The sequence below is a fragment of the Lepidochelys kempii genome, chromosome 8 (assembly GCF_965140285.1).
Source record: "Lepidochelys kempii isolate rLepKem1 chromosome 8, rLepKem1.hap1, whole genome shotgun sequence".
In the NCBI taxonomy this organism is placed as follows: Eukaryota; Metazoa; Chordata; order Testudines; family Cheloniidae; genus Lepidochelys; species Lepidochelys kempii.
In genome coordinates this window covers 3,209,784-3,224,180 of record NC_136387.1, presented here as the reverse complement: position 1 = coordinate 3,224,180, position 14,397 = coordinate 3,209,784, and the positions used below count along the sequence as shown (strand labels likewise).

At 46.1% G+C, this 14,397-nt stretch overlaps 1 protein-coding gene across 1 annotated transcript; it reads left to right on the top strand.

The window, feature by feature from the left end:
- The first annotated feature begins 970 nt into the window (after window positions 1–970).
- LSM11 (LSM11, U7 small nuclear RNA associated) lies at window positions 971–10,615 on the top strand. The gene is made up of 4 exons (XM_073355207.2): window positions 971–1,473; window positions 2,680–2,819; window positions 4,241–4,324; window positions 5,928–10,615. The coding sequence occupies exons 1-4, from the start codon at window positions 1,059–1,061 to the stop codon at window positions 6,330–6,332; spliced, it is 1,044 nt and encodes a 347-aa protein (XP_073211308.1). The 5' UTR covers window positions 971–1,058; the 3' UTR covers window positions 6,333–10,615.
- Window positions 10,616–14,397: the final 3,782 nt, after the last annotated feature.

Here is a 14,397-nt window from a genome sequence, read left to right as displayed (position 1 = left end):
AGGGACTGAAATAGTGTCACTGTCCTTTTGAGAAAACACTTGTGCAATATGTTCTCTTTAAGGAAAAAATAATAATAAGCTTTTTGTACTGACCTTTACCCAGCTGCCTTTCAGTTGTGCAACATAAGTGCTCACCTCTATGAAAGAGCCAGTGCATGACCTGTGAAAGGTCCTAGGGCGAGGGACTTGGTGTTTTACACAGGCAGAGCTGCTGTAATACACAGAGGGGTTTTGGTATGAGAAATTAATTAAAGGTGCAGCACTTAGAGAAGCCATATTAAAACCAGAGCATCTTTAATCTATCTGAGTGCTGGAGAGCTTGATTACCAGCCAGGAGGGCTGGGGCTACTGGCCTGATTTCCCTCCAGATGAGGGGATAAGCACCGAGCAAAGCTCATTGTATTGAAACCACCAGGGCAATGGCTCTCAGCCTTTCCAGACTACTGTCCCCCCTTTCAGGACTCTGATTTGTCTTGCGCACCCCCAGGTTTCACCTAATTTAAAAACTACTTGCTTACAAAATCAGACATAGAAGAACAAAAGCCTCACAGCCACACTGTTCCCGAACAACTGCTGGCGTTCTCATCTTCACCATCAAACTATAAAATGCAATCACTGGGCTATCAATATTGTCCCTGCAGCTCAATGTACAGAGCGGTAGACACAAGTCATCTGTATCAAATTTTAGTTCGTATTGGCCTACGTCCAGCCTGCTGTAAAAGGAGGCAGATATCAGCTGTACCCCCTAGAAGACCTGCGCGGACCCCCGGGGGACGTGTGCCTCTGGCCGAGATCAGGGCAGGGACACCGTTGAAGGCCCCCCCGGCCCTGGCCCCTCTTTCCAGCCCGCGGCTGTCTCTGCAGCCGGGCCCCCAGCCCACAGAGGCTCCGCGGGCCCAGGCGGGCCGCGCTGCGTCTCCCATCCCAGCGCGGTGCGGGCCGGAGCCTGCTTAGCTTGGGGGCGGTGCCGGGCTCGGGGGCGGCCCCTCGCGGCGGCCGGGCCGAGCGACAAGAGGCGGCCGGCGGCGGGCCCGGCCCGGCCCGGCGGCGAGCGGGGCATGGAGAAGGCGGCCGGCGGGGAGCCGCGGCCACGGCGGCGGCGGCCCTCGGGCTCCAGCCCCAGCCCCGAGCCCGGCCGGTCTCCCAGCCCCAGCCGCCTGGACGTGAGCTCGGCCCGCTTCGACCCGCTGCTGGCGCTGTACTCGGCCCGCACGCCGCTGCCCTTCCCCGGCGCGCCCTGCTTCAACAACCTGGCCGAGTACGAGAGCTTCCAGCGGGGCCTGCGCCGCCCGGCCGCCCGCCGCCGCCCGCCGGGCAGCGCCCGCCGCCGCCCGCCCGCCGCCGACCCCGAGCGGCTGCAGCGCCTCCGCGGCCTCATGGTCAGCCGCGGGCCCGGCCCCGAGCGCGAGGCGGCGGCCCGCGGCCGGGCCGGGCGCCGCCGGGCCCCGCGCAACGTCCTCACCAGGATGCCGCGTAAGGGGCGGGCGCCGGGGGGCTGCGGGGGAAGGGGAAGGGGGGGGCTGGCTGGGGGGGAGGGGGAAGGGGAAGGGGGGGGGCTGGCTGGGGGGGGAGGGGGGGCTGGCTGGGGGGGGGGAAGGGGAAGGGGGGGGGCTGGCTGGGGGGGGGAAGGGGAAGGGGGGGGGCTGGCTGGGGGGGGGAAGGGGGGGGCTGGCTGGGGGGGAAGGGGGGGAAGGGGGGGCTGGGGGGGGGGAAGGGGCTGGCGGGGGGGGGGGAGGGGGAGCAGGGGAAGGGGAAGGGGCTGGCGGGGGGGGGGAGGGGGGGAAGGGGAAGGGGCTGGCGGGGGGGGGGAGGGGGGGAAGGGGAAGGGGAAGGGGGGGCTGGCGGGGGGAGCGGGGGGGGAGGGGGAGCAGGGGGGAAGGGGGTGCTGGCTGTGGGGAGCAGGGGGAATGGGGTCGTGGGGAGAGGGGTAGCGGGGGGGTGCTGGCTGTGGGGGGAAGGGTTATGGGGATGCTGGCTGTGGGGGGAGCAGTGGGGGAAAGGGGGTGCTGGCTGTGGGGGGGAAGAGTTATGGGGGTGCGGGCCCAGTGGGGAGGTGGGGGAATGGGGTGCTGGCTGTGGGGGGAGGGGGAGAAGTGGGGGGTGCTGGCTGTGGGGGAGAGGGGGAGAAGTGGGGGGAGAGGGTAGCGGGAGGGTGCTGGCTGTGGGGAGCAGGGGGAATGGGGTAGTGGGGAGAGGGGTAGCGGGGGGGTGCTGGCTGTGGGGGGAAGGGTTATGGGGATGTTGGCTGTGGGGGGAGGGGGAGCAGTGGGGGAAGTGGGGGGGGGAGGGGGAGCTGTGGGGGAAGCGGGGTGCTGGCTGTGGGGAGCAGTGGAGGGAGGGGGTAGCGGGGTGGTTGCTGGCTGTGGGGGGAGGGGGAGCAGGGGGGAATGGGGGTGCTGGCTGTGGGGGGGAAGAGTTATGGGGGTGTGGGCCCAGGGGGGAGGTGGGGGAATGGGGTGCTGGCTGTGGGGGGAACGGGAGCAGTGGGGAGAGGGGGAGCAGGGAATGGGGGGTGCTGGCTGTGGGGAGAGGGGGAGTAGTGGGGGCTGGGGTGATGGGGGGTGCTGGCTTGGGGGAGCGGGGAATAGGAGTGTTCGTTGGGGGGGATGTGAGCCATCTGTATTTTGTTGTTGTATATAAAATATACACTTCACTGATGGTGTTTCATATCTGTTCTAGTTCACGAAGGCAGCCCTCTTGGTGAGCTACATCGTTGTGTCAGAGATGGTGTAAAAGTCAATGTCCACATCCGAACTTTCAAGGGGCTGCGTGGAGTCTGCACAGGGTTTTTGGTTGCATTTGACAAATTCTGGAATATGGTAATTATTGTACTACTCCTTGACTCACAACCTCTGCACTGGAAACACCTAAACACCCCCTGGGAAAGGGACTAAACTGGCAAACTTGGAGGTGGTGGGAATGTAGTATTGTTAATCATGAACCCATTTTGCCGTTGTACTGAATGCTGGGATGTATTTAACAATTTCCCAAGTTTCTGTTGCCAAACATAGAGAGCTAAAATATAAGGGATAGCAGAACTCTCTAAAATCTTCTCTGCAGGATCTAGGCATGTGTGTTGGAAACTACTCCCCTGCCTTTCCTCAAAACAATTTTTCTTGCTTATTTTGCCCCCCTGATCATTTTCCTTACCTTGATCTTCTGAATCTTTCGTTGTTATTTTTTTTCCTCTAGGAGACTGATTTTTCTTTCATTTGATGTCACTCCTTAAATTACTGTCTTTTCCACATGCAAAATTCTTCTTCCACGTATTCCATGGAGCTGGGGTAGTGCTTCATGCAGTCCCTCTGTCTCTTCTTAAGGCAAGAGTCCCCAGTTCTCCCCTTGGAACTATGTTTGCCTCTTAGGCCAGCTGTAGGGCCTTAGCCATCTTCTCCTTCAGCTGGGCCCTCTTCCCCAAAGAGTTCAGCAAGCGGGCCTGCTCCTGCTATGAGTCTGCTGGTCTGCTTCCTAAAGCTCATCTCAGTTGGCTGGGAGAAAGGGGAGTCTTGATTTATCCATTCTGAAAGGCTCCTGTTCCCAGGCCCTTAAAGAAACAGTCATGGGATTTCCTCCCAAACACTACCTGTTCCTATGACCACTTCCTCTCTACCAATATCTCTTACAACTTTGTTATATCAAACCTCTCAAAATCTTAAAGGACCACACCAGGTGATGGAGAGTGAGCTGACCCCAAGGCACCATTTCCTTAAAGGGGACAGACTACCATGTTTCAGTGCTACAAAAGCAGAGCAAGACGAGATTGCCCAAAGATTTTTGAGAGGGGAGATTGGATGGAGGGAAGGCAGCTGTCAAAGGGTTTTGAGCCCTGAAGGTGGGAGAATGTTGGAAAAAATCAGTGTTATCTTGGGATAGAAAACAAAAGTATTTGTGTGTGAGGATGATGGGGAGGATTTGGGAGTAATGTAGAAGCAGCTGCTGGGCACTACAGGGGCTTTGCAAAAAGAAAAGGAGTACTTGTGGCACCTTAGAGACTAACAAATTTATTTGAGCATAAGCTTTCGTGAGCTACAGCTCACTTCATCGGATGCATTTGTTTTTATACATCAATATAACTAAGTGTCTTGGACATAAAGAAACACATTCCTGTGTAGTGCTTGTTACTAGATTGTCCTTGAGACAGGACACTTTTTGATGGCTTTATAAGGTATGATACAAAGCTGTTCTGAAGGTCAGAGTGTTTAGAACTTTATCTTGAACCTTTTCCTTTGTCTTCTTCCAGGCCTTGACAGATGTAGATGAGACATACAGAAAGCCCGTACTGGGCAAAGCATTCTACAGTGAACCTCAGCTGACTCTTACCAGGGTAAATAGCTTTCTAATAGCTTATCAACTGACTTTCTGTGCCTTATTTTTGTAGTAGTTAAAAAGATAGCATTTCCATCTGAAACTGTAGTATTTACTTTTACAGATAACCCTAGAAGATTACTAGAACTGAGAGTTCAGAGCAGAAACTCTGCCCTTCTCCCCCCCCCCCCCATTTTGTTTGTTTGTTTTGTGCATTTGACAGTGCTTTGTCTATAGTCAGTTTCACTGTTCATTTGGTAGTCATTTGAATGTCTGTCTGTTGCAATACCATGAAGCTGTCCCTCTCAGGTCCTGCTCTGGAGCTCACATGCTTGCTGTTTTTCCGAGCACCGCAAGAGGGCATTTACCAGTTACAGCAAAGCTGAAACGGAAGAGGCAATAGGCATACACATGAACAGCAAGGAAGGGGGTGATGGGGGACGGACATGTATGTTGTTGCTTTGGGCCTGCTCAAAAGACCTTCTATACCTCAGCAGGGGAGCTGAGAAATCCTTGAACGAATTTATTATAAGGAATTTGTTTTTAAATTGGGGACATTCTATCCAAACAACAGATTTAAATAAAAAGAAAAGGAGTACTTGTGGCACCTTAGAGACTAACCAATTTATTTGAGCATAAGCTTTCGTGAGCTACAGCTCACTTCATCGGATGCATCCGATGAAGTGAGCTGTAGCTCACGAAAGCTTATGCTCAAATAAATTGGTTAGTCTCTAAGGTGCCACAAGTACTCCTTTTCTTTTTGCGAATACAGACTAACACGGCTGTTACTCTGAAACCAGATTTAAATAGTTTCCTCTTCTCTCTCTTCCCCCTCTTCCCCCTTTTTTTATTTTTAATCTATCAGTTAAACACATTCAAGTTGCCAGTGTTCCTTTTAAGCCCATTCATACTGGGGCTGGAAATTGGACATGCCAAGCAATCCAGTGTATATTTCACATCAGCTTTATACATAATGCTAGCATAATAATTTCTTTTCCAACTTCAGCACCTTTACACTTTCAGATTAATTAACTCTTTTTTATATATCAGTTCTGCTATCCTAGGCATTTTTATGAATAGTTACTATTGGTTTTGGCCACTCACCTCCCAAAACCGTCCTCTTCCTTGGTGCCCCATTGTCTCATGAAAGGAACCCCAGATCTGTTCTCCCTGAATGAAGTCCTGACATATCGAGGCTCCACATCACAGCTGTTTGTCTCCTGGCTGAGGTGGAGGGGATAAGGATTCTTTTAGCACTATCTTACTATGTTTTTGGGGTAGAGGGTGGTTTAGAGGTCATTGAACAACACATTGACTCCTGTCCTCCCTGCCATAGTGTTGAATACTGTCTCCATGGCAGTATCGCCCATGCAAAACCAAACTCCCTATTAGTCATGAGATGTTAAAGGCACTCTTGCATAGTCTGTCTAGCAGATCTGGATGCGTGAGACACCCATTCACCTTACTTCTTGGTTTAACTCTGGGAAAAATTTAATATCGGTTGATGATCATATGTCCTGGCTGCAGATTCTGGGCCAGGTGCTCAGTGCTTCATTTAGGAGTGGAGAATGAGAAGCCTCTGTTTATGAATGTGATCGTTTTACCTGAATGTTCCCTTGCAGCTGTTCGACAGACTCAAACTGCAGGAGTCCTTGATAAAGAAGGGAGTTGACTCAAGGACTGCAACAGAGGAGCCAGCCCTGACAAGTGAATCAAAGACCCTTGGACGGAAAGCTGGGTCAGGACGCGGGAGAGCAGAGGATGAGTGTGGGATGCAGGCATTTTTGGGTGGAGCTGGAGAAAAGAAGACAACAAATGACAACTTGCATCTGGGAGTCAAGAATAAGGCTGACCTGCCAAGCAGGACTGCCCAGACAGAGGGCACTAGTGCAGGGGGTGCTAATGCAAAAGGCCAGCCACGGAAAAAGCGGAGGCCCAAAGTGGATTATCAGCAGGTGTTTACGCGTCATATAAACCAGATATTTATCCGAGGAGAGAATGTCTTGCTTGTTCATTTAGCGCATTGACTTGGCTGAGCCTTAGTCAGTATATTTAACACATAGCATGAATTGCAGCTACAGCTCTGTGCTACTTAGCATTGTTGTGAAGTACCGTGGTATCATAACTGTTTCCCTTCCTTCAACCATAACAGGATAGGGGAAATAGATGCAAGTTTGTCGGAGGTTGCGGCATTTTGAGCCAGCTGCTAGATCAGCCTCGCTAGACCTCTTCCATTCAAGGGGTTGAAGGCAAGTTCAGCAAGAGTTTGCTTCTGCAAGATGAGGAAACGAGAAGAATCGTCAGGGCAGGACAGGAGGCTTCTTAACAGGCTAAATTAAGACTGTTGAGGGGTGAAATCAGTGTGCTTGGTTATGGGACAAAATAGTCACCCCACATTTAAAGAGCTTGCGACTCAGCATACAGTCTAAAATGAGTGACCAATGCTAAATACTCTCTCATAATTGTGAGAGAAATTAGTTTAAAATGAAACCAGCAACTTATGGAGTATTAGTTTAATAATAAAGTCTGGCAAAGAATAATTCTTCTGTTTTAGTGTGTAAGGGAATTAACAGCCTATGCAAAAGAGGGACAACAGCAATGGCGTTAACCTTTAGTTTCCTGCTGTGGCAGGCACAGCTCTGTAAATGCACCCCAATCCCGAGCTGCCACACCTTCTGTTGTCAAAGCCTGTCTCTTGAACAAAGACAATGTTGGGGTGTATCTGATGAGTCTAAATAAGAATTTGAAGATCTCTCACCCTTCGGGGAAAAAACCCCCTCTTTAAGGCAGGATTTGAACTTGTCTCCGTTGGCATAGCTTGTGCTCTTACTCACTTGCCATGCTTTCCCTGCACTGCCAGCCAGCAGTTAAAGTAGTCAGTCCAATAATTGGAGTTTTTGTATGAAACAAGAAATCCTACTCCAGTCTTTTGTATTTCTTATCATCCATTGGCCACATAGTATAACCGTGAAATGGTGAGACACTACTTTTCTTGTCAAATTTGAAAAATAATAGCTTGTGCTTAGCACAGTTGTACTGTATGAAGCATCTTTGAAGTTCCCTCTATTGAAATGTGAGATGCTGCCTCTCCAGCAGTTCTGAGGGGAACACAAATCTTAATGATTCTTTCCGGATAGTATATCTGTATGAATGATGCGCCCTCTAATTCCAGCTGAATTGAATTTCAGCGGTGTACTTAATGTTTTATGAAACATAAAAATTAATGCTAAGCCCCAACAAATCAGTGGTTTAATTTCAGTAGTGTTCCCCTCCTCATATCTAAATCACTGAAGAATAGCCTCAAACCACTGCACTGTATAAACCGTTGACCAACAGCTATTGGTAAATTCCTAGAGCCTAAGGCTGGAAGGGACCGTTAGGTCATCTAGTCTGACCTCTTGGTACATGACACACAAACTGGGAGCGTGGTAAGTAATGAAGAGGACCAGTCACTGATTCAGAGTGATTTGGATCGCTTAGTAAACTGGGTGCAAGCAAACAAGCATTTTAAGATGGCTAAGCGAAAATGTATACATCTAGGAACAAAGAATGTAGGTCATACAGGATGAGGCAGCTATCCCAGGAAGCAGTGACTTTGAAAAAGATTTGGGGTCATGATGGATTATCACCTGAACGTGAACTCCCACTGTGACACTCTGGCCAAAAGAGCTAATACAATCGTGGGATGCATAAATGGGTATCTTGAGTAGGAGTAGAGATTATTTTTACCTCTGTATTTGGCATTGGTGCGACTGCTGCTGCAATACTGTGTCTAGTTCCGGTGCCAACAATTCAAGAAGGATGTTGATAAATTGGAGAGGATTCAGAAAAGAGCCACAAGAATGATTACAGATTAGAAAACATGCCTTATGATAAATAGATCAAACTCTTGGAGTTTGGCTTAACACACAGAAGGTTAAGAAGTGACTTGATTAGTCTGTGTAACAAATACTTAATAATGGGTTCTTCAGTTTATCAGAGAAAGGTACAGCATGATCCAATGGTGGAAGTTGAGCCTAGACAAATTCAGATTGGAAATAAGGTGTAAACTTTTAACAGTGAGTAATTAATCACTGGAACAATTTACCAAGGTTTGTGGTAGATTCCCTATCATTAAACATTTTAAAATCAAGAATAGATGCATTTCTAGAGCAGATCTTTAGCTGTTATTTTGGGGCTGTTCTCTGGACTGTGTTCTATAGGAGGTCAGACTAGATAACCACAATGGTCCCTTCTGGCCTTAGAATCTATATCCTAGGCCATTACATTTCACTCCTGTATTGATCTCCGTTACCAGATGCTGCAAAGCAGCTCCCTTGCTAAAAATGAGAATTAAGACTGTCCAGCATTCTGATGGGAGAACAACTTCTTAATGCTTTATAACCTGAGTCATAATGCAATAAAAAGTCAGCCCTAGAATTTACTGGTTATACAAAACCTTAGAAGTATAACTTTGCTGTTAAAAGTGATGTATAAATTGTTTATCTTTAGGAATACATCTGATGCAGTTTCTGGACATTCAAAACAGCCTTTTGTCTGGGGGGCTGTTTGAAACTTCTGTAGACCTTTCAAATAAAGCACCTATTAGGGTTTGGATGACTGATGGGATAAGTCTCCAAATTGCCAGTTCAAATCCTGTCTTCAATAAGGACTGGAAATGAAATGGAATCTAATCACTGTCACTGAAGACTATAGTGGGAATAAATATAAATTCAATAAGATTCTGAAAACTTGCTATGAAAAAAAGTGAATTACTATAACTTTTTATAATTAAGCATAGCTTTGTTACCAATCCACTGTCTGATCTCAGACTTTGGCCACTGAAAAGGCTTCTCTGGTCTCAGGCTCGGTCCATCCCTCTTTTGAGCTATTTTCCCTATTCTTAAAAAGCCTTCTTTTGATTCTTCTTTCTCCCTGCAGTCCTTTCTAAAATCTTTGAGCAGAAATCTTATTTTCATATTTGCCCTTAATTCACTCCGCCTTTCCAGTCTGGTTTTCTATCAGGTCACTTTATTAAGAGAGAGCTCTCATATGAGTTATTAAATTGTTGCTTGAGGTTGCAGCCAAAGATTTTACTTCTGTTCTTGACTTCTCATAATCTTCTGTCACTGACTTATTTTTTTCATTGCCTCAGTTGTTTTTCTGACTGCACTCCAATGTTTTCCTTATCTCGTTCTGTTTTTTTGAGTATCCTGGGACAACCATTTCTCTGCCTCTTCTCCTGTCTCAGCCCAAAGGGCTCTGTTCTTGGTCCCATAATCTATTTCTTCCAACTCACTCGGTGTGATTATCTCTGCTCAGGCCCAATCTTAAAGTAACATTCAGTTGTGTTCTTTCCTTTCCTTTTTTCTCCTCTACCCATACTTCTTTCTACCTTGCTTGATTCCATTTCCACTTGGACTAAAGCTGCTCGCCTTAAATTAGATATGACCAAGATGAATGTTCTCTCCATCTCCACTGCTTACTTTTCTTTCTTGTTGTTGTTACTCCTATCAATGTGGTTGCTGCTGCTTCTATGAGTCTTGATGTTATCTTCAACTAACACCTTTTCCCCACCCTTTTCTCTTGTTAAACCTTGCAGATATCACCTTCTAAACAAATCTCTGGAGGCTTCTTATTTACATTAAAGTAAAAATGCTGATCCTCGAGCTGCTGATTTAGTGCCTTGATTTCTGCATAGCTATTGATCTGCTTTTCCAAAATCTTCTAGTCCGCCACCTCAGTTGACTAATCACCCAACACATGTGCCTTTTTGCTCTCTCACCATTCACGTTGCTGTTTGTTTCATTTCAGCGTCTTGCTGTCCATCAGTGTTGTCAATTTAAAAATTCTTTCTTACAATTCAGTGCTTGATCTGGTCCTTCTTCCTTTTATTGCCCCTTTCATATCTCCAAGTGTTTCTAAATATTGCCGCCTCTTTCTATAGCCCCAGATCTGGTGCTTTCTTACCCTCCTCCACCTCTTTCTGACATTCTGTGACTTTTAAAACCCATCTGCAAAATTGTTTATTTTTGTCTCTTGTGAGTGTAAGGTATTGTCACTCAGCCACAAACAAGTCAATAGTGATCCTGTGTGCTGCTTTTATCCGTATGCAGCACTTTGGATAAAAATTACTATACAAGGGCTTGTCTACTTGGGCAGTCATTCGGGAATGACTATTCCTAATTAACTCCATGTGTGGACACAGTTATTCTGAACTTAAAGTACTAACTGGAACAGATAATATGCTTTAAATTCACTCTTCCTTATTCTATATTAACTTTTATATGTCAACAAGCCCTAAATAAAATCTGTGATCTTCTGGAATGAATTCTTCTACAACATCTGAATCTTCATGTTAATATTTGAAAAACAGTATTTAAAAACAATTTATATTTTTTGATTATTTATCTCCTTGATTTTTCCCTAAAAAAGGGTCTTTTTCATACATACACTGTTTGCTCTTACCATTCATTTACCACAGCAGTTAACTGTGGTGTCACAAATGAGATAACTTCAGGTGAAGAACAAACAGCAGGAGCAGATGGGGAAACAAAGAATTCCACGGATAGAATATCTACGGTACATGGGAAAGGGATGGACATGACGCTTGCATTCTGTCTAGTCTTTTTTTTTACTGTTCTTCAAGATGGTTGGATAACAGTGATTCATTCACTGGGTGTGTGTTTTGATGTGCCAAATTTTATTACACGAAACAAAGTCCTCTAAACTGCCTTTGAAGAAGAGTCATGAAACCTTGGTAAATATTAGAAATGGTTCTAAAAATACTAAGAAAATACAGAATCTGGAATAATTTGATGTCAGCTGTTATAATGTGAAAGGTCCTTGAATCAAACTGCTTTCACACTATCAAATATGCTGTAATCTCTTTATTGCTAACACAAAACAATGGGGAAAAAATTATTAGTACTTTACTTTTTTTTTTTTTTAATAAGTGATCTTTAAATCAGAGCCCTAACCCACTAGGATTAGAAGTGTTACAGTTGTATTTATGCATGGAAGTCGCTAACGAGTGTTTTAGCATATTTGGCCCAGATGTTTTAAATATAGGTGACGATGCTGTGGTTCTGCTTCTTTTTGTGGACAGGGCAAGAACAGTTTTCACTGTTTTCCTGCCATGGTATCTGCTGTCACCTGAATGTGGCCCTTGCATTAGAGTAAATGGGTCTAAAGAAATGGAACCAACTTTAATAGAAAGTGTAAAATGTTTGTTCCTGTTCTAAACTGATTAGCCTTTCTGTTGGTGGCTGACTAAAGGTTTTCATTGTTATCTCCTGCCAAGTATTTGTTACTGGGTATCTAATGCATTCTCCTTCATGACCATGTTCAATATTTCTAGGCATGGGTTTCCCTTGTGCAAATTTTGGAGATAGGTGTAGACAGTCAACAGGCATAGGGCACCAGACGGAGACATGGGCTGCTGTTGGATCTGCTACCCACTCCTTACAGAGCAATGGGGCAAAACTTTCTAAACTCAATCTTTGGGCATAATCCTGAGTTGGGATTGCTCTTTGACCTGTCTGAAGTGAACTGTAGTGTTTTTTGTTTTGTTTTATTTTCCCACAGAGATAAATTTCCTAGTTTGTTAGAAAAGAGGTGTCCATCACCTTTTCTGCCTACTTTCCAAGATCGAACCTATCATGGAGTGACTGTGTCTAAAAATAAACCCAAATGAATGAAAGTCCTGAAATCAGTGCTACACAAAGTATCTTTAGCAACCAAAGTGAGCTTCAATTTATGCTTGGACTCCCTGAGATTTGTCTCTGAGTCCTTGGCATACACTGCAGTAGCTAAGAGAGAGCTGTGGTAACTTATGTTCCTGAGAAGGGGGGGGGGGGGGGGCTAAGCCAAACATCTCATAGCATTCTCAAAATGTCCAGGTGGAAAATTTTCTTTGGGAAACCACTGGAGGACTGGTTTCAGAGTAACAGCCGTGTTAGTCTGTATTTGCAAAAAGAAAAGGAGTACTTGTGGCACCTTAGAGACTAACCAATTTATTTGAGCATAAGCTTTCATGAGCTACAGCTCACTTCATGGGATGCATACTGTGGAAACTGCAGAAGACATTATATACACAGAGATTTTTATATATATATATGTGTATATAATGTCTTCTGCAGTTTCCACAGTATGCATCCCATGAAGTGAGCTGTAGCTCATGAAAGCTTATGCTCAAATAAATTGGTTAGTCTCTAAGGTGCCACAATCCTCCAGTGAAGGAGTACTTGTAACAGGAATAAGAAATATTTCCCTGCTGTAGTCAGTAGAAAAGAGTTCAGACCATCCTACCAAAGGGAAATACTCAAAACTTTCGAGGCTTCAGTTCTTCCCCGATCTCTAGGGCTTGATGGCAGCTATTGTAGAGAAGGCTAGAAGCAAAGCCAGTTCCACAAGCAAGCAGAAGAAATTCCACCTGACTCTCTCTGCTTCAGCTGACCACGGACTAGAGCCCTTGAGAGACAGACTCATTCAGTTTGCAGACATCTACGCCTTCCCTCAGACAGATGAGTTCTAGGTAGAGCCTGGTGTAAACCTGCCTACTGTCACTATCCTACAGGTGAGCTGTTGACTAATCTTGCATCAGAGGATTCTTGAGAGGTGCAGTACAGCTGCTTAATCTTCAGAGATCCACCAAGTAGCACTGCGGAGGCTTAACTTGGTATTTTGATGCCTGCAAAAAGGTGGCAGATTCTAAGACCTATGCAGCCATCATCCTTTTATCAGGTGCTCTGCAGAAAGTGCTACGTAATTATTACTGAGTCATTCCGAGGTCAGATCAGGTGTGTCCAATTAATTCCAGTGTGGAAGCATGTGGGTCTGGAGTGCCACACTTGAAGGCAGAGGGAAGCAGGGACAGAGGCCCTACAGGGAAATCTTCGAACTGCCAAACTCAAGGAAACTCACTTAAAGTGAGGTTCATGTTTCTTTTCGTTACCAAAAATGTCAAATCCCAGAGGGGGGTAAGTGTGGGCTTTGCGGGAGGGGGTGTGTGTGTGTGCTTTGTTCAGAATGGTTCGTTACAATGCTGTAATGAAAATGGTACTCAGACTGCTTCAGCCACTCTTTGTCTTGCCATCAAAGTAACATTACATCAGTGTGACATTCTGTCCATGAAGCCAGTGCTGCGTGTTGCATTCCTACAAAGTGGTCCTAAGATTAGACCCATCCTTGAAGTAAACACTTCTTCATAGGTCACAAGGTTGCATTTGTTCCCTTCTGTTGTAACTCTGTACCTCAAGAGGAAAATAGCATCAGCTGGCTGCAAGGAAAACTCTAGAAACTTACTTGGAATGAACAGGTGTCTTCAGAAAGTCTACGGCTGCCTGTGCCATATAGTGCTCATGGGAAAAGAGGCCTTTAAGTCATCAGTTGTCTTGTTGCTGAAATTGTGGAGTGAAGAATTTTTTTCAATCTAAGCACCCATTCTTTCTATAATCGATTATTGCCCATCAGACCAGATCCCCAACAGCATTCTGAGCAGGAAAATCTCAGGCCAACTATGAAAAGATTGGCAAGGGAGCCAACTGGTCCTCTATCCATCTGGCTACTGCACAATTAATGCACACACTTTGATGACTGCTGCTGCTTTTGTTGGACAGGTGCTGCATGCAGTAATACGCTCTCCACCCACACCCCAAATTCTGCCGCTTCCCTTAGCCTATCCTTTGGATTTTACCACTATTTAAAATCTCATACTAAGAAATGGTAAAGCCTGCTATGAGTACGGCGGAGAGACGTTTCCTTACCTGACAACAGGTTTTCTTCTCTTAACCCCCTCAGATTTTAATGTAATTTGGCCAACATTGGGTGGTTTATGCTCTGCAGACAACAGGGGAAGTGTTAAGGGAACGCGTTCTCAACTACAAGACATCCATGACATTAGTTCGCTGCGTATTTCACAGCACGTGAAACACACACTCTGGCAGTGATTCTAGGGGACACAGCCAAGCCCTATCTCTGCTAAACGACATGTTTGGTCCTACCTCCAAAATTTGCAGGGGAAACCCATTGGGAAAAGAAAAATCAAGTAAGCAAATTTGTCTTTTTTGCACTAGAGAGGCATCTTGGTGATTCTTGTTTGTTTCCTAGGGA